Raw genomic sequence first — 27192 nt, 5'->3', positions numbered from 1 at the left:
GGTTTGCAGGGGGGCCAACTCCTTCTTAAAGGAAGGCTGTCGTCTGAACTGCGCGTGTGCGACTTTCTTTTTTACAAACAATCTATTTCATGCATGATATCTAGATGAATCACGTCAACATGGCTGCAACATTTAAATTTTACGATATTCATTGTTAACAAACATGTTTTAACTTTCATCAGTCACCAACGTACCCTAGGTACAGTGTTAAATTGGTCGTAGGGGTCCCTGGCAACCTTTGAGCAGAGTTCCGACGACAGCGTCCCTTTTGTAAACTATACAAGTGGGATTCCTTATATAATTGATTTTTTTAATGTCGGCCCAGCCATAAATGTTTCCGTTTTCTTTTTCTTATCCATGCTAGTTAATTTGAAAGATATAAAAATCCACCTATATAGAGTTATGAAACACAGGTCGGTAGGAATCCCGCATACAATATATCATAAAAATACGCTTCCGGTAATCTGAGCTATTCTCGACCCGCCCATACAACTTTCCCCTGTTTTGATTCGGGTCACGGCGGGCAAAAACATAAATCAGACTGACCGCTATATTCCCTGAGATAAAAAATAAAAAACACAAATACTGGATATGTTTATTCCAGTCTAGGCCGATTGCCACTTTGCATGATGCACTGAACCGGGTTTGCTACACGTACTTTCTTAAAGTCTTGCGTGCGCGTGCGCTGAGGGTCCATCATTATATCGTTTCTATTTCGTGTAAACACCCAAGTTAGAAAAATTGCCCTTGAACGGTCAGCAGGATGTCCGCCCTGACAGTTTCAAGGATCCGCGCTTTATTTTCATAGTCTTTGTAAACTACTTCGCTCTCTCCGGCAACAGTTTAAGGCGTCACCACGAGATAATTTTTTGCAGTGCCTCGTGGAACAAAAATAAAACTCTTCCTCGAGAGAATGATACACTTCAGGGGAATGCAATTTTTTGAAAACATTTCCTGTTCAAACTGAACTTTCTTGGTGAATATGAGGCTAGAGATTTGACTTCGCTCATTGATGTGCGCAAAAGTGGTGAAGAAAATGCCTCCTATTATACATCGGATTGCTCAACAGGTTATGTGGGCATTTTGTATTTCATCATTAAAGGCATCTCCAGACAAGTATTGATTTCTACTAGAATAACCAGCATCCGACGTTGAATTTTTTTTGCGATTGATGAGAAAGGCACGCATTTCCACGTTCTTAATGGGTAGTATGCACCTCGAAAGTGAAAGACTTAAACTTTTGCTCTAACTTTCCTTAATGAATCTTTCAATCATTCTCTTTCAAAATCAAGAATAAAATAGGGGGTCACCGTGCAAATTTTGGTACTAGAGAAACAAATTACCCAAGATTTACCCATATTAGAAATTCAAATGGCCGCCATCCCTGTGTTAACTCTATGAGAAAAATAAAAATTCTCGAATTTCGAAAACTAAGCCGGTGAAAAGTTTTCTCTCACCAAGAGCTTTAAAATGAACCCCCACATGTGGTATATCAGAAGACAATTGTAAAAGTTTGAGAGTCCCAATGTCTGTCCCCGAGGTGCGTTCTACCTTAATGGGTGAGTTTGCCACAAAGTGCGACGGGAGCACTCAAAGGTAATGAAACACGAAAGGAAACACATAAAGACTTTTTATAAATTGGTTTATTTACTTTTTTGATATTGTACCTATATACATTACGACGATCAAAACAACGAAAGGAGCCAGTAACCTCGTTCACACGGTTTCTAGTTTCTAGTTGCCACATGTGCATCCCGCGTCATATTTGGTCACGTGACAAATTTGGTCATCTAATGTCCATGTGACCACAGTCACCTGTAGTCTATTCCGCGCTGCGTCTATATATGCGCCACATAGACGTGTCTCAGCATATGTACACACGTCTATGGGGCGTATATATATATATAGACGCAGAAGGGAATTAGACCACAGGTGACTGTGGTGTGACTGCTGCATCGCACACAAAAGTATCATAACACTCTTCAAGACTGGGGTACAAAGTTACGAAAAAGATATATAATATGCTAATGAATGATATCCTATTATTTCTCTTAGTTTATGTCGTCTTGTAGTTGATGAATAGAAGTAAATGTTTTAAAAGGCACTGTATATTGCATCATTCTTTTATCAGGCTCTAGGGCTGATTCAACCACGGGTCTCATCTCACTATTTACGAACGATATTTCACGAGACTGCCATCAATCAGACAGTCAAAGTTAAATGGAGCGTTGAAATCACGTGACCTGACTGACTTAATCTCTTAAATTTAACAGGCCTTAGGTAGTAATTCTTGAACCTGTTGATGGTGTAATTTTTGGCCGGATCATCAAAAAATAGTCCCGGAAGCGGAAGGAAGACAAATCCTAATGCTGACGGGCAGCCGCTGCTCTGCGTTCCCTTTCTCTTTCTTTACCTTCAGCCGCAATCTGTGAAGATTTAGTGGTGTGAGAGAAGAGTTAGAAAAAAACATATTATGATTCATCGTCGTAAACCACGCGCCTCTTTACGGCAACAGCTCTGGCAAGCGAGAATGATTATGATTGGAAATTGTCAACACTGGTATCATCAGACCCAAATACAATGCGCCTAGACCACAAATTTCGAAAGTGGAAATGCACGAAAAAAAGATCTCTGATTCTGATATATGTAGCTGTGCTGCTATTCAAGACGTGGCGATCAACGGGCGATCAATATAGATTTCCGCCTGGGCCGGGAGGAGCTTCTTCAAGTGAAGCAACGATGTCATTACAAGTTGCAAACTGTAACTGATGTACTTTCAATTGTTTGTGTGGTTTTAAGACTAGTTTTTTCCTGAAAAGTATATCGTCACCTGTTTCACGTCCTTCTGTAACTCCTTGGGATCGTATACATTTGATTGCCTGATGTCCTTTAAAAAACTACACATAGTCGTCGACATCTCTCTGAACTTTCTCGCCCCAAATTCTTTGACTACATGTATGCACGACTCTTACACACTGGGTCAGTACAGAACAATATTATAATTGTCAACACCCGATTTATTTATTTATTTATTTGTTTATTTATTTATTTATTTATTTATTTATTTATTTATTTATTTATTTATTTATTTATTTGTTTATTTATTTATTTATTTATTTATTATTCGTTCATTCATATTATATTTGTTTCTAGACCGATTATTTGTTTGCTTGCTTGTAGGTTTGACCATAGAGAGTAGAGTTTGTCTATATACTGTCTATGGTTTGACATGTGAATTATCACCATACAGAAGATTAGAATTTCGCCTCTATATTTGCACAAATTTTTGAAGTAGTCTAGTTTGTAGAGTATTTCATTGTGTAAAAGTCACGTAAATCTGTGAACTTTAAATGTGTGAGGTGATTTTGAAAATTGGTCTTACCAGACAGCACCATACAAAGAACCAGGGCCAGAAGAATATGCTAATACAACAATGGAGTCCATGGTTGACCCTAGAGGGCGGTGTCCTAAAGAGAGAAATTAATAACGTGAGATTTTAGCCCATTACTTGTTAATTTGCGGTAATTCTCCTATTTTCTTTAAATCATTGTCTAGACATAGATATTACACATACCGTTAATTTTGTTACTTTGAGTAGTTCAAGATTCCCGTACGTTTGATGTCCGCTTTGTTTCTTTCTTCAATAACCTGTTACTAGCACTTCTCAAAATCAAATCGTGCAGACAAAGTAATGTTAATATTTCAATACCAAAATTGCATTTTTATATACATTAGATAATTGACCACCAATCTAAAACCCGTTGAATTATCTCTGTTTAATGAAAAGTGTGTAAGTTACCCTATCCTTGAAATTAGACGTCAATTTTTATCCATTTTCATTAAACTCATGTCAGAGAATTTAAATGACTTTGTCCATAGAATTGTTTTGTGTCATAAGATCTCGCTCAACGTTGTCGTGCTTCAGCGCACACGATATATATAGATAATTTCGTTGAATTGCGATTATTTTTTTTTGTTTATCTAAAGGGATTCTTTTGTTTGTTTTCAACTGGTTCATAAAATAAGATTTTACGTACGGGTCCTCTGTAATGACATAAGTAGTTGTCCTTGCAGTCTGCGGCTGTCCGGTGACGACATAAGTTGTTGGTCCCCCTGGCTGACTCGTGGTGTACACAGTGGTTCCTGGAGGCGGCTGACCGTAAGGGGCGCCATACGCCGGCATTGGTTGCTGCATCATCGGCTGAGCCATCGGAGGTTGGTATGGCTGTACAATCGAGCATCGTTGAAAATAATCGAATTGAATGAAGATAAATGGTAATCTATCTTAATACGGCACATAAATTGGGCTTAAAACTACACCTTGGGTATGTACATCATTTTGTTATGTGTACGGTGTTTAGGATGTCCAGAGACGAAGTATAGTGTAACAGTAAGTTGTCCGTGAAAGTATGGTTTTTGGATCTTCAAATGAATATTTCGTGACAGAAATGTGATGAGGTATCCAGTACCTTAAATATGAATATAAGATAACTTTTGAAATTATAATCGAACGCAATATTACTTATTGGTGAGTACTTGTCTATTTTTTACCAATATTCAATTACGGGGTTACAGCTGTAAATGATGACGATAATTTCACCATTGATGTTCATTCAAGCAAGCACAATTTAAGCTTTTTCCCTGAAGTCAGTTGATATACAAAGCACTATATTTTCAAACTCAACAAATAATATAACGTTATTGTCGCGAAATGAATTCTATTCCGGGGCTAAAATTCATTCCTCGTCGACAACATGGGACATTGTACACATACAGGGTACTTTGACAATCAAAAACTGGATCCGGCCATATATGATTTCTGAAATAGGCGGGACACTGTTTACTATAATCAACGACAATCAAAATTTACAGCAAGGCTTTAAAAGTTATGGCGAGATGTCAAATATTCTTTTCATCGTTTTTTGTGTGCCCCTTTTTCTTTTTAATGAACGAATCCGTTTAATTTAGGATCTTACCGGAGGAGGTTCCTGGTTAATGGCGGGAGGGTAAGGAGTCGTGTTGGGTTGAAATCCCACTGGTGGAGGTGGTTGAGCAGGTGGCGGCTCAGTTTGAGCTACTGGAGGCGCAGTTTCAGCTAATGGTGGCGCAGTTTGAGCTAATGGTGGCGCTGTTCCTTCAGGTGGTGGCGCGTTGTACACAGGATACGGCGGGGAAGATACACTCTGATTTGGCGGTGTGTCGGTCTGGTTTTCCTGCTGTGTCTGAACATCTCCATTTTTCTCAGGTTCACTCATATTGTAATCCTATTCTGTATTCTGTATAGTAACAATAAACATAACTTCAAAGAGGTTTACTTCACGAGCATAATATTGTGGGTGTTTTCCGTAATTTTTTTTGTGTGTGTTTGTTTTTGTCTCCAAAGAGTGAATCGGTTTCAGCATTATGTTCGGAAGAGTACATAGTATGTATCTGCTTATTCTAACTTAATACTGTTAACCACGACGAACTTCACAAGAAAACAGGGTAATTATCATTATCTTAAGTGTCAGGTACGGTGTTTTCCAAGTTGATAAGTCGTGAAACATTTGCCACGCATACAGCTTCTCATGAACATCCAAACGACGAACACATCGTTTTACAATATTTTATCATCTTTTGTTGCTACAACAAGTGAACACGATTGAACTAATTTGGGATGATTGGATGGTGAAGTACTGCCGATTTAATCTACAAATGTAATCTCATCTGCTTTTCTTTTTACATTACACACTTGTTTTATATATTGCAACATTCAGCTATACGGCACCTAACATTTTTGAGAAATTTGAAAAATATGAAAATCCAATTATCCCAAAATAGTTCCAATCGTGTTAGTGGGTGAATGAATTTGAAAACCTAATTTATAGCACAGAATGCACCATCAATATCTTCATCCTATGAACTACCTCTAGGTTCAGAGCATGTAATTGTAACCCTGACAACTCGAATTTAATCCGCTTGTCATTTAACGTTACATCGTCACATATCAAACAAAAAAGAAAACCATGCCTTGGAAGATATTTCTCAGTCACGCATCTTCTCTCAAAATTGAATCAAATAACATGTCCCAGCTTCCCATCAATCAAAACTAGTTCGGAATCGCACATTATATGTACGTGCTGATGTGTCATGATATCTAGAAGAAATTTTAGGTTCAAATTTAAAGATGATCGACTGCTGTAGGTGCATTCTAAGGTAGCGACGTATGTCTCGAATAGCACAAGTTTATAACCACGCCATACCCTATATATCATACGGCTGTATTCATATAAAATCTCGCTTGATGTATCGTTTTTACTTCCTTTTTAGTTTTGTTTCTTACAGAGTTGGTTTGTTTCGGTACGAAAACTGAATTGGACAGATTCATTTTCTAAGGGGAACACCATTTGATTTCTGGGGGGGGGGGGGGGTATGGAGGATTTGAGAAAAAAATTTGTCGCCAGGTGAGATAAAAGAAAAAAACAAGCGACCTAACGGTCGACATAGCTCCGCTGTGTTTATGTAGAGAATAACTATTTTTGACACATGTTGATGAAGAAGGTGGAAATCTTGATAGCTCAATGCAGTGGCCAGAAAAAGTAGCTAAAATAGCTGCAAAAATACACAATCGAAGATTTCATCATACTTTGAATATATCACATGGGATCATCCCTAAGAACATGTCAACCAAAGCTATCTCATGAGTAATTTTTTGGAGAATAACATTTTCTGACCAAAAATGGCAACATTGCCCCCAAAAATAAAATTTGCAGATTTCATCATAATTTCAAAAGATCAAATTTAGTTCATCTATAGACACCTGTATACCAAATTTCAAAGCTGTTAGAGCAGTTATGTTATGCTATGTTATATCAATTTATTAAAGTGTCATGTGTGGTCTTAAACAGCTTGGTTGCCTCACCCAACCCCAAGGGCTTACAAGACACGAAAACAGTATATTTTGAGAAACACATTTTTTAACCAAAAATGGAAAAAATTGACCCAAAAATTCAAAATTGCAGATTTCATCATAATTTCAATAAATATTATTTAGTTCATCTATAGAAACCTGCATACCAAATTTCAAAGCTATCAGATGAGTAGTTTTGGAAATACACATTTTTTGACCAAATATGGTCAAAAATTGCCCCAAAAATACAAAATTACAGATTTCATCAGAAATTCCATATATATTACTTAGCTCATCTTTAGAAACCTGTATACCAAATTGCAAAGCTATCAGACCAGTACTTTATGAGAACACATTTTTGACCAAAAATGGTAAAAATTGCCCCAAAATTACAAAATTGCAGATTTCATCATAATTTCCACAAATATCATTAAGGTGATCTGTAGGAACCTGTATACCAAATTGCAAAGCTATCAGATGACTAATTTTGGAAATACACATTTTTTGACCAAAAGTGGCAAAAATTGCCCCAAAAATACAAAATTGCAGATTTCATCATAATTTCAATAAATATCATTTAGTTTATCTGTAGAAACCTGTATACCAAGTTTCAAAGCTATCAGATGAGTACTTTTGGAAATACACATTTTTTGACCAAAAATGGCAAAAATTGCCCCAAAAATACAAAAATACAGATTTCATCAGAAATTCCATATATATTACTTAGTTCCTCTATAGAAACCTGTATACCAAATTTCAAAACTATCAGACCAGTACTTTTAGAGAAATACATTTTTGACCAAAAATGGCAAAATTGCCTTAAAAATGCAAATTTGCATATTTATGCACAATTTGAACAAATCTGAAATAGATCATCCCCAGGGACATATGTACTAAATATCAAAGCTATCTGACTGGTAGTTTTGAAGAAGAAGATTTTTAAAGATTTTTTTACCAAAAATGACAAAAATTGCCTAAAAAATACAAATATGCAAATTTCACCACGATTTGAACAAACTTAAGTGAGGTCACCCCAAGTGAGCTGCATATCAAATTTCAAAGCAATCGGACAAGCGGTTCCAGAGGAGAAGATTTTTTTACCAAAAACACCAAAAAATGCCCCAAAAATACAAATATGCAAATTTCACCACGATTTGAACAAACTTAAGTGAGGTCACCCCAAGTGAACTGCATATAAAATTTCAAAGCAATTGGACTTGCGGTTTCAGAGGAGAAGGCAATTGTTGACGGACGACAACGGACGACGACGGACGACGGACGACGACGGAAAATCAACCTATTTGATAAGCTCCGCGTCGCTGACAGCGGAGCTAAAAATTGATCCTGTCATGGCCTGAGAAAAAAATTGTCATAACAGACAGAAGTGAAAAAAAAATTGTCACAATGCACCAGAAATTAGCAAAATTTGGAAACCCTATTCTCATATATTCTTTGCCGGCGCGCCGCCATAGGCGGCGCAAATGTTTTTACCACAAGCAATTCTTATGTTTTTTTCCTAGCACTTATGATATAAGCATGCACTACATAGGTCTACTTTACACCTCCGTACACTCAATGTTTTCCTTCCTTTTCTGACCCAAGAAATCATATTTCAGGATTCTGTTGCAATATCTCCTCAATGGCATAGGTACTATCTAAAGGGGACTTTTTGACTTCTGTAAATTGTGAAAATTTTAAAACACAAGACAGGAGTCAATAAACAAGTGTTAAAATCTATATATTATTCTCTCAATATAAATATATTAGGAAGATGTACAAGTTGACCATGAAAAATTGAGGAACAACAAATATAATGAAATACAAGGGAGGGGGCATGCACTAAAAAAATTGAAAACTTCAGGGGGGCGTTACTCAAAATGTGGAGAGGAAGAAGGGGGCGGGGTTACTCAATTTTTTTTGGCGAAACAAATTGAAACACATCTCAGATTGCACCATTGCACACATCCATTCCTCAAATTTTCAATGCGAGAGGGGGGCACCCCCTCTCGTGCTCTCCCACCCTTGGGTCTTCTAACAGTTTTACTGGTAAAAGACAAATTTAAAATACCTATCGGATTGCACTACACTGCACCGTGGCGCACATCAATTTCAACATTTTCACAGGATCTAGGACAAAACTGAACTGTTGTGAATTCATCCTTTATTATCACAGAAACATGTTTTCATTTACCTCAGTTCAATGACCATTTGACAGTTAAACATACCATATCAATGCTTTTCATTAGAAGCTGGCAGCTGGAGAAATGACACAAGAAGGTCACAGATTTTCCATTCCTGTATATTTATTTATCTTCAGTCTCTGGCAAACAGAACTGTTTTTCACAAATTGTATTGTCATTGTTTGGTTGTTGAATATTGTGACACAAACACTGATCATGCATAAAATGTAAAAAAATATTGCAGTGTTCAATGTCATTTTCAAACAGTTTTACTGAGTGCAAAATAACCTGAAACTCCTCTCAGATTGCACCATTAAACACATCAATTTCCCAAAATTTCCAATACGAGAGGGGGAACCCCCTCTCGTGCTCTCCCCCTTGGGGTGTTCTAACAGTTTCACTTAGTAAAAAAATTAAAAAACACCTCTCAGATTGCACCAGACTGCACCATTGCACACATCAATATCTTAAAACTTTCCATGCAAGATAGGGGAAAGCCCCTGTGACTCTTTCCCCCTAAGCCTCTCGCATGTTCCCCCTGTACTTTCAAATTCTGCCCGGTCAGATATCCTAGTGAAAACCCTGTCATAATACCCATCCAAATTAAACAATATATTATATGGTTAGATACTACGTGAGCTTTTATATCTTTATTTTATTGTGACTTGCAATTTCATTTTGATGGGTTCACCTTTTTTGAACCATCATGAGATAACTGATGATAGTCTAGCAGAGTACATCAGGATTTGAAAGGTCTTTACTGTTAAATTGCTGTATTTTGTAAATTTTACAATTACATGTATTTGTATTTAACTTTTCTAAGTGGGCGGGATCAGTCAAAATTTTAGAGTTAGAGAGGGGAGTTACTCAAATTCATCATGCTTGGGGAGGGGGGGGCGTCACTCAAAATTTCTGAGTTCAGGCCGTAAATAATGACAACGCATCACAACTTGATGACAAAGGAAAAAAAATTGCATTGCTACTCCATTTGAAAAAAAAAATTGACGCAGCTCTGACAGTAGAAATAAAAATTGCTGTCACTGTGACAGGAAAAAAAATTTGCTCCCATACCCATTTCCTCCATACCCCCCCCCCCCCAAAAAAATCAAATGGTTCTCCCTAAGGGTTGAAAGCATCGACCTCTCCTTCGCCTGACAAAACATCTCACCATCCATATGTACAGTAGTGGGTTTTGACACCATTACTATATCAGTTTCGACACTGTGGGTGTTTCTATTACTCAGATTATTGTCTGGTTTTTTCCAATTCACGTCCGGGCAAAAAATGTAACACATTGTCCCTGTGCATCACAGAACTGCCCTGTCTTTGTGTTTTGGCAATGTTTAACGTCGATGCTGCAGACAGCCTCAAATCAGCTCTCTTGTCGCAACTTGTGACTTAAAGTTTACAATGTAAACAGTTGTTTAAATTGTAAACAATTGTTTAAGTCAACAGTTGAACATAAGTTAAAACACCAAGTTCATGGCCAACGTATCAATGTGTCTTCTTACTTAGATTTAATATTCGCGTTGTCTCTCCTTTTCTCCCATTTCAAAATCCCGACATCAATATGAGATCATAAATAGCAGTGTATTGCTTCAGCTTGTCTCTTTGCTCAGGCTCCATAGCTATAGGGCCGAAGACACCTGAGTGTGTATAGGTCAAAGGTCGAGTGCTTAAAACTGCTTCTTAATTTGACTTGGCCTTAATTAATGAACCCATATACTGTATTCAAATAGCAACGATGTTCTCTTCATCTCGTCATTTCGTTTTCACGCTACGGCAGAAGTTTCCGGGATATGTCTTGATTGTTGGACGCTGGCCATGGCTTACTTCAGTGGTAAAAAATCACTAACATTCAGTTTTCTGAACCGCGCATAATTCCTATATCGTAGTGCAAATCTTAAAGTGGCGACGAGTTAGGCCAAAATATGAAACATCATCGGCGATAAGAAGCCTTTTTTAAAAATAATATCTCTCATAATTAGACGGCTTATTTCTATATATATCGGTGCTAATTTTAGATAAGGCTTTATATTGGAAATAACGTAAACGTGATGCGAAAAGGAACTGCTAACTAATTCTGTATAGATTCGACTAATCTTCCGCGGACAATGCTATCACTTCAAACGGAGATTGACGTGCCGTATCCCGGAAAAAAGACCCGGGGAAAAAGTCAAAGAAAATCTGAAGTTGTTTGACGTTGATATCACCAAGGTATACTGTTAAATTTCAGTTCACGCAAGGCCCCTTAAGAATACGCGGGCACATAACTTGTGAATTTGATACATAACTTGCACACAATTTGTCATAGACTATGTGTCTGTTTCTAAGTTTACCTTACACTCCAATAGAACTTCGGCCATATTGGATTATCGCTGAGTCCTGTTTTCCCAACTCGAAATCACTCACCTTAACAGGTATAACTGTCGTCTAACCTCCTTTATGCTTGTCTACACACCCTACAGTACGTCTACACTGTCCTTAATGAAAGATGTATCACTTTCTTTGAGGAAATATTCCAAAATTGTCCCCCTTCTTCACAAAACGCGTTGACTCTGGGAAATCAGGTACTCTTCCGTTCTTTGCTGTACCGTGGCAAATAAATGATTAACTATGATATGTCTTTGCGTTACGTAATGGCGATGGGACTGCTGGCTCCGCGGGCGACTCATGTGTGACGTCACTCCTGGACCACCCTCTTTCAGTTCTTTTATATATGTAACCATGGAAACGGATGAGGGGTCGAAGATATTCTAGTCAGAAAAATACACTAGAATCATGCACCTTACACTAAAACAACTAAGTCTGCAATCAATAAACACTACAAGGTCAATAAGGTCAACTCAAATCACAATTAGCACGTTATTGACGAACGATTATAGGATTATATGACCAATATGAGTATCTGTGCCCACAGTCCCTCGTGAGCTATTCAGCTCTGGGACTATTCGCCCTATAGACGTGTGTATACATAACTGACATAAGCGAGAAGTGTTTCTCGCTTATGTACACACGTCTATGGGGCGAATAGACCCAAAGCTGAATAGCTCACGAGGGACTGTGCTGTGCCTGTAAAATGAGTGTTATGAATTCCAGTTTCAGTTCTTCAGCACACATAACTTTCCTCACCCATGTATACATAGGAGGGGAAAGTTGAGAGTTACGAAACTGCAGCTAATAGGTTGTCAGGAATGACAAATATCCCGGGGGTGTCTGTTTGGTAATGGCGAGCAAAACGGCAGCAGCGTTGCTTTCAAGATGACGTCAACAGTGACGACATAGAATGACGCCACTGCTTCAACATATGAACCGGCTTCTAATGCCTATATACTCCTAAGGGGTCTTCCGAATGAAATGTTTGTTTTTTTTGAACTCCTAAATTAGGAAAGTCATCTTCAATGAAATATCGTTTTATAGTAGACTGAGCGATTATGTCCTGGATGCTCCACCAACTCCAACCCTGATTAGGGAGCGTTCAGTTATTATGTAAATTCTTCCTGCGCGTCAGTCAAAATAAGTGAACCCCCTACCCATTGCACCAAAAAATTAATGACCACCTGACAAAAATGTCATGAAACCCCACCCCCCAACATTGCTTGAGTAAAGCTGCACACACAAACATCTCTGGGGGCGATAGAATCCCCCCAAAAAAGACTCTCAGATTTCTTTCAAATGACGCTCCTTACAAACTCACAAGGTGTCAATGTTCAGATTTCCCCTTCTGACTTGCTATAATTTTGAAATTACCCATCAAAGGGTTTGGATAGAAATTACAGGTGGCTCGCAATATTTTTGCACAAGCGTGTGTGTACAAAATTTTGATGTTTGGATTTAATTTATAATCAGCTGTTGATAATGTTGATTCACTATACATGGTAGTCTATGAGAAAACTATGTAATACTTTTTCAATACAAAACTATATCTATGCATTTATATATATTTGATAATTGACATAAATATACTTAATTGAAATAGGGTTGTTACAATTGTTATGTGGGAAAAATTGACATTAGAATTTCACCAAAAATATTAATCCATGATACATTGGAGTCTATGATAGAATTGTGAATATTTTTTTTTCCGATGAAACACTTGCCATACTTGTGTATATTCAGACGTTGAATAATTAAGATAATTGTACTCGATTAGAATATGATGGTTATTATGTGTACAAGAAGTGAGATTTTGGAATTTCACTGAAAATGTTCATCCACTATACATGGGAGTCTATGAGGAAACTATGAATAATTGTTTCCACTACGAAAATAGGTAAATCTGTGTATTTATGTACTCTCTATTATTAATATTAATGTACTTGATTAGACTAGGGTGGTTACAAATGGATATGTGTGCAAAAAAATTGGAATTTAGAATTTCACCGAAATGTTGATTCACTATACATGGTAGTCTATGAGGAAACTATGAATATTTTTTCCAAACACAAAACTATCAAAATCTGAGTATTTATAGGCGTTTGATAATTCATTTTAAAGTACTTAGTTAGACTAGGATGGTCATAGGTTGATATGTGTGCAAGAAATTAAATTTTGGAATTAAATGAAATATTGATTCACTATACATTGGAGTCTATGAGAAAACTATGAATATTTTTTTTTACAATGCTAAACTAAATTAATCTGTGCTTTCATAGGTGTTTGATAATTGATACAAATGTACTTGATTCAAATAGGGTATTTGAAAGTTTAGATGTAGACAACGATTATGATATTGGAATTTCACCTAAAAGTATAATTTCACTTTTCATGGTACTATAGTCTACAGGTAAGTGTTAAATAATTTCCCTGACAAAACTCGCTTTATCTCTAATATGTAAGTAATAGGAATTGTTCATTGCCTATCTTTCGCGATGTTGACCAACCTATAAAATCCCTGATAAGTCTACGGATAAGCATAATTAGTTGTGTTGACTAATTAATTACAAGATGTGTGTATATGAGAGATAAACGTCCTTGTAATGGGGTGTAAAATAAATAAAGAGTCAAGAGGTTAGGTTAGGTTAATTATATAGTCATTTATTTTATTTACTACGATCAGTCAGAGCATGACATGAAGAAAAGGAGAGGAACTGATAGAGAAAACTGAGAAAAAAACTCAATAATAAGCTTATTACTAGTGTCTAGGCCGCCTGTGATATGGACTGTTTTCTTTGAAAAACTAAAGAGAGATAGCTAGGGTAAAGTAATAGGCACCACAGTCACCTGTGGTCTATTCCGCTGTGCGTATATATATGCGCCCAATAAACGTGTATACATATGCCTGAGAAGAAGATGTACATACGTCTATGGGGCGCATATATAGACGCAGAGCGGAATAGACCACAGGTGACTGTGTAGGCACACACCAGGCACATGTAAGGCTTGTATAATGAGAACTTGATAAAAACGCTGTATGTGTATGAGTTGTGTGAGGATACCGCGACATTGGCACTATAGGCATTATCGGATAATATTATCTAAGTTTTCTAAGTTAGAGTCTAATATTAGAAGGATGTGGAAATGGCAGATGCCCGACATGCTGTTTTATCGGATAATATCCGATAAAATCGATAATATCGTCTAACATCTAAGTTGGAGTCTAATATTAAAAGTATGGGGAAGAGGTAGATGCCCGACATGCTGTTTTATCGGATAATATCCGATAAAATCGATAATATCGTCTAAAATCAAAATTAGAGTCTAATATTAGAAGGATGGGAAATGGCAGATGCCCGACATGCTGTTTTATCGGATAATATCCAATAAAATCGATAATATCGTCTAACATCTAAGTTAGAGTCTAATATTAGAAGGATAAGGAAGAGGCTGATGCCCGACATGCATTTTTATCGGATAATAGATAAGTTTTACATTAACTTTATTTAGCGTAAAACAAGGTTTTCTATGTTTTTTGTTGAATGTGTTTTTTGCTGATGTAAGAGAAATAGTGTGAGCCTGATCTCAGTACAAGTTGACTACGTTCACTTCTATGTCTTGAATTTTAGCAATTACAATAAGCCTCATTGCAAAACAGAGTGTCGGGAATCGTCCATCTACTGACCCTTCTAATATTAGACTCTAACTTAGATGTAGACGATATTATCGATTTTATCCGATAAAACCGCATGTCGAACATCAGCAATACCTTACTCGTCTAATATTAGACACTAACATATAAGTTTGTGTCTAATATTAGACGGGTGGGAAGTGGCGGTGGCCCGACATGCAGTTTTATCGGATAATATAGGATAAAATCGATAATATCGTCTAACTTCTCAGTTAGAGTCTAATATTAGAAGCGGACAGGTGGAAAATTCTGAAAACGCTGTTTTATCGGATAAAATGGATAATATTATCCCTATTAGATCACTTTGGTCTCATGTTCCTGGAACACTCTAACTTAGACATTTTAGACGATATTATCCTATAATAAAGAAAAAGCTTATGTCGCACCTTCATGAGTTGTGTATGACATAAGAGGCTGGCCGGCGCGCAAGCATGTCCTGCCAGCACAGGCACTCCTTAGCTGGGTAGTCTGCTAAGTAGATCGATTTTCGGATCGATCTATTGATCCCGTAGTCGATATGCCCGCCACTCAACCTAAATACTCACAAGGTGTGCAACACAGTCACTCAAAAAAACACACCACCCGATTTGTAAACTGGCCGTGCGCTCGCACAAAACATTCAGAACTGCACTCCCATATACCTAGTTAGATCACAAATTTAACCATCTCCTAAAAAATCATGCCGATGAATGTGTTACTCGCGTCATCTTGAAGAAATCGGCCGTGTTTTGAGACCAAGCGCGGTGAAATGTGGCCTGCAGAACGAGTCTACCATATGATGTAATATATTCCACTACTGATTGGCTAATCAACGGCCAAAACAAAGGTCATGGCAGCACGTCACTGGTGTAGTATAGTTGAACCAATCAGCAGTGGAAAAAATGACGTCATATGGTGTGGTGTGGTGTGTTTTTTTTTTGAGTGACTGTGTTGCACACCTTGTCAGTATTTAGGTTGCAGTGGCGGGCATATCGGCTACGGGATCGATAAATCGATCCGAAAATCGATCTACTTAGCAGACTACCCAGCTAAGGAGCGCCTGTGCCTGCCAGGCCGTCCTATATACTCGGAGTATGACATTTATTGATCATATCATAGACCCTCGAGAAAAACACGAGGGTTTGATCATATTCATAACCTCTGGACGAATGTTGCTTGCAATACCCTGTGGCTACACTATACCAATCACTCTGATGATTAATTTGCTAGTCCTGACTTGATTTCAGACCTAGACCTGTCTGATGAAACACGTGCACCGCCAGCTGAACAATTTACATAATAATGTCAGCGCTCGGGCAAAGCAGTATTACCTTCGTTGATCAACACCCTTCTCGAAATTTGAACTGTAGAGCCGGGCTGTAGACTTCACGTAAGTAACGTTAAAATCATTTTCCGCAACATCTTCATACACTGAACGTCATAGTTACATTTGATCGCTCTGGTTTGGAACGCGGACTCAGCAGTTGCAAATTGCGATCGAACTAGTTTGATTACGTGTCGCTGTGATATCGCAGCGGTACTTGTGGCGTATATCGAACGCCCTCCGGTCAAGAGTCACCGCCACAGTTCCGGTGCGAGCCAACCCATAGGCTTTTTTGGTCGTTTACTACGACACCGATCGGTGTCGGTGATTTAGCTCGAAAAATAATGAAATGGGTTACTGTCGTATGCAGTCGTATCCCCGTACATTTCAACAACGTTCTCACGTACTGCTTCTAGCGTATGTACACCTCTTTTCCTGTGGATCATGATTTTTTTGCCAAAGAACTTCATACAATGCAAAAGCACCAAGAGTCTAATGACAACTAGACTCTGACTCGGCTGTGATACAATGTAACTCAGAGCGGCAGTGTATCTTTTTACTTTCACTTTATTGCATAACAACACACTTCGGAAAGTGCGGTATAGCAAGAACAAAACTAAACATTGTATAAAACATTGTTGTCTATGTCTTTACCTGCAGCTGCTGGGGGAAACATAGTGTTTGTAATATATTTTATGAGAGACAGCGTATCATCTGAAGTTAAAATGTACAAAAACTTATCTCTTTCATTTAAACTATCAAATATAGGATAATACAACTTCATTGCAGAAAAGAGAACTTCTCTATCACTATTATATTTTGACACTTCATTAAATAGTGAAATTCATCCAGGAATATAATATGATTCTGTATAAGTGAATACTGCCAAGTGTACTCCCTGGTGTGTGTTTATTTGCATAAAAGTTCGTGTTAGAGAGCCTCGTTTTCGTGACGCTGACCGCCACTGCAGTGAGGGATAAAATACGGCGAAAGGGTGGTCTTTAAATATCGACGTGCAGCAAAACGTACAATAGCTAGAACTATAATTTTTGCTTTCAGTTGTAGCATACATACTAATGATCTGTTTTCCTTGGTAAACTCACAAAAGTTGAGAAGATTTTATTTAAAGGGGAAGTTCACCAAGGATGATTTTTACATATGTGGTAGCTCTGTGGTCATTTACCCTAGAAAAGCTATTTTCACCATTTATAACTCGCCCAATTTTTTACAAAAATGATAAAAATAGTACAGGAAGTTGCCCATGTAATTTGAATCATGGGAAAAAAGCCCCAAGCTTGGAGCTTGCATCATGTGATATGGAAGGGACCATCTTCGGATGGGTATGCCCCCCCCCCCACATTGTCCACTCACAGTAATACAGTAGTAACAGCAACACAAAATCTGACAGTGGACAGTTTATTATAAGTGATTCACCGTTTATGCAAGGATACTCAGTATAAACAAAAGTTACGTAAATACGCACAGCCTGGTTTAAGCATGGGTGAGTGGACAATGCCATACCCATGGGAAAATGGTGCCTTCCATATCACATGATGCAAGCTCCAAGCTTGGCGCTTTTTCCCATGATTCAAATTACATGGGCAACTTCCTGTACTATTTCTATCGGTTTTTGTAAAAATCGTGCAAGTTATAAATGGCGAAAATAGCTTTTCCGGGGTAAGTGACCACAAAGCTGGCACATATGTAAAAATCATCCTTGGTGAACTTCCCCTTTAAATCGCTACAAAGTGGGTGGCGAGGTCGACCCGCCAAATGCGGAAGTAAACTTCACCTTTTTCGTAAAACAGCTCGATAATGACCTTAGAGGTCTTAAGCCAAGCCGAAAATTTCAGAAAATATTCATTTAACTATTATCAACATTTGGTGAAATTTTCATGACCGTGCGACCATGGACATGTATTTGCGGCAGTGTTGAATGTTGGCATGCAGTTACCATATCCCTGTATACGTAGATCTCGAGGGTCTATGAGTATACGAACACCCGTTACGCTACGTGCACTCCACGCTGTTTACCGCGACCAAACCACTTGTAGTTCACACGGCGCGGATGTTACACGATTAATCTTTCATTTTTTTCAAAGTTTACTCCTATAATCTCGGGTCACTGATGTTATATATAAATAAAGTATTTAATTAATGTCACATTATGACCATCAATACTTAAAAAAATTTTTTGCTAGTTACATGAGTTATAAAATGTGCCAGTCTAGTTCGAGCACGCACGGTAATGCTAGCACGAGGCCTAGGGATGGCCGCAACGCGCAGCTGTTTACCGGCTATCATTCTAGCCGCATCTATATTCACGTACTCGTGTGCGGGATACAGAGTAGCCGTATTTATCCACGGAGATTTTTTGCAGTCGATGTTATTTCCTACAGTTTTGTATGCTTGCTAGCTACTAGAATGCGAAAACGGAAAAAATCACTCATAAACGAAACAGCACTGCTAGTCAGTACGACGGGTGTCTACCACTATACTACGTGTACGGCCGCAGACAGTGATAAACATAGCCCTTCTGTCACCGTAGTGTTTTTTTTTTCCATTTGCACTGTCCACGACTTTACCGAGAAGCCAGCCAGGCAGATTGTGTTGGCCAGTGAGGTAACACAAGCTTGCAGTCTTGCTTCCTCGTCACAATCATTGAAAACATAAACAGAACCGAAAAAATCTGCCAAGTTAGCCGGTGAGGACCGAGAAAGAGCTGAAAGAGTTTACGTGTACACTCACCACGCTGAACACGCTGCGCTGTAGGTCGCCATGTTAGATTTAACACATGAACGTCGCTGCATAGTCAACTTCAACGAGACTTATTTCAAAAACGGAGGCTTAAGCCACTGAGATTTTTTCAGATCGTATGGACCTACTCAAGATACGTCCCCTTTCTACTTCTCATGGAAATTTGACTTTGGATATGCTTTTGCGGCAGTGTTTAGTGAACGGCATTTTCGGTCGCTCGAAAACCATGAAAATAAGGCTAACGCAAAACGAATCGATAAAACCCCACAAAAATCATCTGCGAACACTAGCTAAGAGTACAATTCAGCCGCTACCTGGAAACAGGACGGATGCTAAACGAAGGCTGAGATATCTGCGGATAAAATTCTGGCGAAAAATGCCATAACCGTCACTCACTGGCTAGAGGGCGCTGTGCGAATTTGAACTAATCCCTAATTATGCATGCAAATGAAGTACCCTCCTTTCAGACTCCATAAAAGCTCTGTGATTTCACCGCAGTTTAATGTAACAAGTCAGTCAGTGCAACTTCTGAGGCAAGTTTTGTAACATCTTTACAAACCAATTACACAAGTGTAGGCCCCAATGACCCGAGCGCGTTCGATATATGCCACAAGTAGCGCTGCGATATCACAGCTAGTGTAGCCCTAATATAAACATTTAGATCAATTTCACTGTCCATGTTTATCTGCATATCAGTGTAATCTTTGAATAAATCGACCTGTACCTACTATGTCACTGACTATCTACAACTCATCTCCTACTCTGCTATCTTGACTGTGACAACATGTATTTTTCGACCGTTTTCCGTAAACCGTCAACGGTTTCTGTTCGAAGTGCTCAGTGTATTCACGGTCGATCCCGACCTCGGGACATGTGACTAGACTCATTTGAAATGACCTAACATATTAAAATATGACCTCAATAACATAATTTACGCGCTAAAATTGCACGCCGGCGTTTTCACTATTCTGAAACCAGCTAGGTTGAACCTATTTCGATAAAACAAATTTGTGATTTAATCAATTCAATGACTTGGTAATAATTTCTTTCACAAACACTCTTAACGGGTAGCGCTAAGGGAGCCTTCAGTAATTACAGGGGGTGGGCCGGGGGAATTGGGGGAGGGTCACTTTTTAGAAAACAGTTCAAGGGGAGGGTCACTTTTTATAAACCTATCTTGGGGGAGGGTCACTTTTGACAGAAGCTGATTTTATGGCCAAAACTCTGATTGTCCATGTGATATTTCCTGAATAGGAAATCACCAACAAAATACGTACACATTATCCACAAGTTTCACAAGCAAAGAAGATGCAGTGGTATCCTACATTAAACACCTTGAACAGTTAAAACTGATAAAAGACAAGCGACAAAAACATATGCAACAGGTGGAAAAGTGTATATCAATTATCAAATGTACATAAATGCAAAGATATTGTCAATTTTTATATTGAAAAAAATTGTGCATAGTTCTCTCATAGACTACCATGTACAGTAAATCAACTTTTCAGTGAAATTCCAAAATCAAATTTCTTGCACAACCATGGACTTGTAACCACTCTAGTCTAATCAAGAACAATAATGTAGATAATCCAGCATACATAAATGCACAGATTTATCTAATTTTGTACTGAAAAAAAATTATTCATAGTTTCATCTTAGACCGCAATGCATAGTGAATCGACATTTCAGTGAAATTCCAAAATCAAATTTCTTACACAACCATGGACTTGTAACCACTCTAGTCTAATCAAGAACAATAATATCCAGCATACATAAATGCACAGATTTATCTAATTTTGTACTAAAAAAAAATTATTCATAGTTTCATCATAGACCCCCATGCATAGTGAATCGACATTTTGGTGAAATTCTAAAATCAAATTTCTTACACAACCATAGACTTGTAACCACTCTAGTCTAATCAAGAACATTAATATCAATAATCAAGAGTTCACAAATGCAAAGATTTACCTGTTTTGTGTTGGAAAAACTATTCATAGTTTCATCATAGACACCATGGATAGTGAACCAACTTTTTAGATGAAATTCAGAAATCAATTTCTTCTACACGAATGCACATTTTACTTCCCAATTCAAGCAAAGTACATTTAAATACATTATCAAACATATATAATATACAGATATAGCATGTTTTGTGGGGGAAAATTGTCAATAATTTGCCTGATAGACTCCATGTATTATGATTTGATATTTTTGGATGAAGCACTAAATCAGCCACATCTTGCCTTCTTATAGTTGCACAAAATATGGTGACCCTCCCTCAAATGTATGAAATACCATATCTCTTCAAAAATTCTTGCGTGATAAATTGCGACTGTCCCTCCAAAAACACCAGCCCTCCCCTCTGTAATTTGTCCTTAACATAACAATTGAACCAATTGTTATTTATTTATTTTATTTATTTATTTATTTCGAGAGCCAGCTCATACACCAAAAAACGCACAGAAAAAAGGGGGACTGATAAACTATAAAAATTTATGTAAATTAGCTGATACTGTTTCAGTTATTCCTGGGGAGAATACCGCAGTGGTTGGGGGAGGGTCAAGTTTTAGAATGTCAGACAAGGGGGAGGGTCACATTTTAGACAGGAGGATAGTGTCTTCCATGTGTTGCTCCTCGCCTTGATCTGTGTACAAGTAAAAATTCACTGTCATGAGCGTCATATGATCCAAACTCTTCTTACATGTAAACTATATCAGAGTTAGAGCTATCAACTGTCACTGCCGGTATGCATTGACAGTGACACTGCCCATAGGCTGTAGCTGTATGAACTCTGTACTTTGACAATATTTTCGTTCAGTTTATACAACTGCGTTCTTGTATACTCCCTACAGCATATTGAGCTGTCCAGTATTCAGCTTGTCAACACAGCCTGTGTATATGTGTACGGTGCATTTGTATCATTGACAAATGATCAGCCTGAACTCCAATTCATTACCAATAGTGTTTATATATACAGGTTTTGTCGAAAAACCCAATATTGCGCGTTTCAGCATGCTGTAGGGAGACACTAAGAAACTATGTTTAATACATTGTATAAAACATTTTTTTAAATTATCTACAGCTGCGGCTGCTGCCCTGTTCCAACATCTACTTATTGTTTTTTTTAATGAAAATTCAATGGCATCATACATTTTTAGATTTTTCAAAATAAAAATCATGAAATGCTACAAAATGTTCTAGATTTTACTTATTACTAAAATTATATCATTGGATGACATAAACATGTTACTCATTTTTCAATGAGTTACCTACCAAACTATGGAATATATGTGAAAATGTAAGAAAATAATAGATAACCAAACTATTTTCAGGTCTCCCCCCCCCTTATACACAGAACAAAACTTCAAGTTCCCCTTCTGCCCAAAGAATTATCAAATCCCCATGAATTCCTCCAAGCAGTATTGTGAGCTGCCCTTACTGATATGCAAGTCAGATGTGCATTTAAAAACCATGGTGACCCCATTGACCGTCACCACACCGGCTGAAGAAAATGAACAGTCCCCAATGTCAACTACAGTTTTTTGTTCTACTCCACCAAGCATGTTTGGACACAGTATTCAGCTTGTCAAATCTGTCTGTACAAGTGTAAACTTGTGTAAACCGCCCTGTTATTATTTACTAGTGAATTTAAGTCCTGATTAGAATTTAAATGTAAACAATAACATGGTATTTTACACGCATAGATGCTGAAAGTTAACGGGCTAACACAGTAGGTGTTTCAGCATGCAGTAGAACAAGAATTTTCAATTGACAAACTAAACACAAACAGTGAAAAATCTATCAATAGTAACAGCTACTGGGCCTTTATGACTCTGTTATTTGGATATGCTAATCGACGGTTATATCTTGACTATAAAGGGACGTGTTGAGGACATAGGTACACGTTTGAAATCATACTGAGATTGGTTTTATTTAAGATGACAGGTTGGATATTCGTAGGTTATCTTACAAAAACTATCAAAGTTATACTTTTGAAGACATGGGGACGCTTTCTAACTCATACTGGTTGGTTCCACATTCATAGTATACGATTAATATATCAAACTTCTTCAAGTTGTACTTTCAATAGGGCTTATCAGTATGACTTTAAAATGTCATACTTTGAACTAAGGTTTGAACTAAGTGAATGTGACAGAAAGAAATGTGACAACCAACTAGTGTTTAGGAAGGAACGCAGCCGTATGTTTTAATATTAGCATCTAAAGATCTCCAGGACCTTTTGGATGATCATCACGTTCCATTCTCAGTGCCTTCCGACTCACCCACTTCAGAGCAATTGATAGCTCATCTAAAATACGTATGTCAATCTCATCGTATTCCATTCATGACACCTAAAGCAAGACTAAGTGGGCAAATGTACAGTGGTTTTAAAGGTCATGTCTGATCGGTAGATCATCATTTAAGGTTACTAACTAAAGGGGCCTGGAACTGAGACTATTTTTAGTTGATTGGCTGTTTAGAAATGGTTTAAATAAAAACAATGAATTTCAGCGAAACGATCAGCTAAAAGCCCCCTAGTGCTGCACTTTGCGTCTGTTTAACACTGTGGTAGATTATCGGGGTAGATTTGCATGACATAAAGACATATGTACATGTAAAATGTTCAGTGTATCCTGACAAAGGTGCTGGAAAGAGGAGGGAAGAATTAATTCCGCCAAATGTTGAAAATTACATAACAAAAATGACAAACGCAACAACTTGCACAACACACAACAACTTGCCATAGCATGCTGTTATTCCCATATAAGCCAGCTATGAAGCTACAGTATCCATCTTATTGCATGTTATTTACGCCTCAAACAAGTCTTCCTGGCAACCGTCTCTTTCTCTTTTCTTAGGTCTCACAGAGCTATGGATGCCGCTGACTTCTCCGATGATCATTCGTTGTACATTACACTTGCTACATGTATGGTTTTGGTCCTCTCAACACTGCTTTTCTACAGACACTGGATATCTTCTACAGGAGATGCAGTTTCGCCCTATTCTTCGGAGCAATCAAGAAAGCTTTCCCCTTTTGAAAGTTATTACTACGACCTAAATACACAGGGCATGGAAATAATCTCTTACATGGCGTTTGTCGATTCCTATCTACCGCTTTCTCTTGAATTGGTGACATCGGCTGCCAGGGTTCTTCAAAGGAGACACCCACTCTTGAAGATGAGGGTGATTGAGGATTCTGACTCCGACGGGGCGTCTCAATACTTTGTTCCAATGGAAGTAGTTGCTGTCGATGTAGAGGAGGTTAAATCCGAAAGTTGGGAAGATGTTCATGCCGAAGAGATGAAAACACACTTAAATCTGTCACAAGGACCATTGTGGCGAGTACGTTTGCTCAGAGATGGTGACCAGCAAGACGGTGCTATACACAAAAACATCATGGCTGTCTCATTTGCCCACTGTATGGCAGATGGGAATTGTATTATGAGATTTCTGGATGATCTGATGGATGTCTTTTGTCAACTATCTGGTGATGATGTTATAAACGAAGTAAGTTGGCCACTTCTACCACCCGTTGAAGATTATTTCCCGCGCAGCAAAGTTCGACCGTGGGAAAAGGTCGTTATCAAATGCCACTCAGCAATCGGAGGTTTGTTAAAGAGATATTGGTCCTGGAAAGGAGTCGTTCAAAGTATTCCATGTTTTCCAGCAGACGTCCCCAAAAGTCCTGACATTGTCAAGGAGACAAGGGCTCTTTCTTTCCATCTGACAATGGAAGAAGTGCACAAATTGAGACAGAACTGTAGAAAACACGGAGCTACTGTAAACGGAGCCGTAACTGCGGCAGCCTCTGTTGCTGCATGCAAAATCATGCAGGGAGGAAAACTCAGCCGCGAACAGAAAATTCATACAATTTTTATGGTGAACATGAGACATCACTGCGAACCCTCCTTAGAACCAGACAAGTCATTTGGTTTCTATAGTTCAAAGATAAAGTTGGATGTCACGGTCCGAAAGGATGGAGATAGTAGGGATGGCTTTTGGAAGCTAGCGACGGAGTGTACAAATCAGAAAAAAGAAAAACTCAGGGACAATGGTAAAGAAGCAGTAAAAGCGTTCAAGAGTATGTCTGTCATAAGAAAAGTGTTCAGGTTGACGGCTCTTGATGTTGTTAGTAGCGCTAAGTCCGAAAAATGCAACGACAATCGTTCTGAATATGCCTTTGCAGTGTCTAACTTGGGGGACTGCGCATACTTCACAAAGGACAAAACTCGAATCTTTGAGTTGGTGAGAAAAGTGTCCGCTACAAGTGGCTTCAACTATCAGCCCATCTTCTGCCATTTTGTAGCAACGTTTCATGGCAAAATGTTCTGGAACCTCGCTTACCATACAAACGTGTGTACAAAATCCCAAGCACAGGAGTACGCCGATGCTACTTTGGAAATCTTGCAGATGGTTATTGATTAAGATTTGCAAAGTTCCTTCAACTTTGGTACATTTAAAACATGCTTACATGGTTTCTATCTAAGGCCACCCTATATTCGGTTAAGAGAGGATTCTGATGCCAGTGGAATGTCCCAATGCTTTATCCATATGAAAGACGTAGGTATTGATGAGGTTAAGCTGCTATTGCTGTTTTAAGATTATGCAGGGTGGAAGACTGAGCCACGATCAACAAATTCATATAAACTTCATTTTGGACATGATAAATTACTGCTGACCTCCTTTGGAACAGTATAAGTCTGCCATTTTGAATTTCAAATATTGCAAAATGTTGAGTAATTGGTATCGCTAGTTCCAAACTTTGCACGGTGACCCCTGATAGTTTTTTATTGTTAATTTAGTAGGAGAATGGTTGAAAGTTTCATTGAGGAAAGTTTGAGCAAAAGTTTAAGTCTTTAACTTTCGAGGCGCATACAACCTTAAGTCTTCTAGTTTGGGGGCGCGTACTTCATTAATTACACCTATACACAAAAAGTGTTAGGAATGATAGATATCCTTTATCAGCTGCTTCAAATATAATGACAAAATTGTATTAAGGTGAATAATATCATTATACAGTGTGTTTCAGCGGAATCGGCACGGTTTTTACCCTTTAGAGATCGTGTGAGACTGGTGTACTGTTTTGCTTCATGAAGCTTGTCTCGCTGTTATATAATGGGGGCAAAACAGTGATCAGATTTTTCCAAGGCATTTGATAAAGTTAACCACTTTTAGTAAACAAATTTACAGTTAGAAAGTATTGAATAGTTTACTAGTACCTGATTGGTAGATCCCAAATAGAGAATGTGAGAGGATGCGGGTCACACACAGTGTTGGTCAGGTCAGGGGTCAAAGAGGAGTTAAAACTTGCCACAGTTTATATTATTTTGTACATTTTTGGTGACTTATGAGGCTTTGCTTTGTTCAAGATCATTAATAATTTGAAAGACTGTTAGATGTTACAAGATGACATTATACGGTTATCCAAATAATCTGAGAATTGGAAAAAAGCCTTTTAACATTACAAAGTCAAGAGTACTTCGTCTTTCTTTGAAAGGGTCACCGATCTTCTGGAATTGGTGAACACGAATATTGGAGACAGTTCACAGTTAAAGTGACTTATCTGCGACGCTAGACACCAAGTTACCTGTAACAACCCGTGCTATTTCTACAGCTACCGATGATCGAAGGTTAATTGACATGATAAAAAGATTATGATGTACAAACGGTTTGTAGAAACCAAACTTGAGCAGAATCGATAATTTTTACTGATATAATCTGGAAGCTGTTCTTAGCGTATTATTATTGAATTTTTGAGCTGTATTTCAAAATAAGATTACTGCGAATTATTATACATCAGTGAAAACTACGAATGGTTGTAACTAACGTTTACTCCGCGTCCCACCACCTACCAAGGAGAAGTCATCAGCCCTAATCCAATGCTAGATGTCAGTTTCTGGGTCAAGTTATTCATTTAAGTTATTTGTGCTGTTTGTGATGAGATAATCTGGATAAAACATATTTTCAATATTCTTGTAGCACTTTTATCTGA

General features: G+C 38.0%; 2 protein-coding genes across 2 annotated transcripts; one reads left to right on the top strand and one right to left on the bottom strand.

The window, feature by feature from the left end:
• Positions 1-1768: 1768 nt before the first annotated feature.
• On the bottom strand, positions 1769-11682 carry LOC139117000 (uncharacterized). Its single transcript, XM_070679795.1, has 5 exons — positions 11482-11682; positions 4977-5276; positions 4038-4225; positions 3383-3467; positions 1769-2426 (listed from the first exon to the last, which is right to left on the bottom strand). Exons 2-5 carry the CDS (start codon positions 5253-5255, stop codon positions 2364-2366), a joined length of 615 nt encoding a protein of 204 aa, XP_070535896.1. The 5' UTR covers positions 5256-5276; positions 11482-11682; the 3' UTR covers positions 1769-2363.
• Positions 11683-16119: 4437 nt separating this feature from the next.
• LOC139117805 (uncharacterized) lies at positions 16120-26027 on the top strand. Its single transcript, XM_070681055.1, has 2 exons — positions 16120-16505; positions 24059-26027. The coding sequence occupies exon 2, from the start codon at positions 24072-24074 to the stop codon at positions 25623-25625; it is 1554 nt and encodes a 517-aa protein (XP_070537156.1). The 5' UTR covers positions 16120-16505; positions 24059-24071; the 3' UTR covers positions 25626-26027.
• The last annotated feature ends 1165 nt before the right edge of the window (positions 26028-27192 follow it).

This window comes from Ptychodera flava, chromosome 18 (genome assembly GCF_041260155.1).
Source record: "Ptychodera flava strain L36383 chromosome 18, AS_Pfla_20210202, whole genome shotgun sequence".
Taxonomy (NCBI): domain Eukaryota; kingdom Metazoa; phylum Hemichordata; class Enteropneusta; family Ptychoderidae; genus Ptychodera; species Ptychodera flava.
Note: the sequence above shows the minus strand (reverse complement) of the source record. Positions and strands in the feature narration are given on the sequence as shown.

Bases quoted from the DNA above. Each gene is read 5' to 3' on its own strand.
- LOC139117000 (XM_070679795.1), bottom strand. From the start codon at position 5,255: ATGAGTGAACCTGAGAAAAATGGAGATGTTCAGACACAGCAGGAAAAC. The intron at 4,226-4,976 runs GTAAGATCCTAA...TCGATTGTACAG, and splicing joins TTAACCAGGAACCTCCTCCG to CCATACCAACCTCCGATGGC. The intron at 3,468-4,037 runs GTACGTAAAATC...TTCTCTCTTTAG, and splicing joins TATGTCATTACAGAGGACCC to GACACCGCCCTCTAGGGTCA.
- LOC139117805 (XM_070681055.1), top strand. From the start codon at position 24,072: ATGGATGCCGCTGACTTCTCCGATGATCATTCGTTGTACATTACACTT.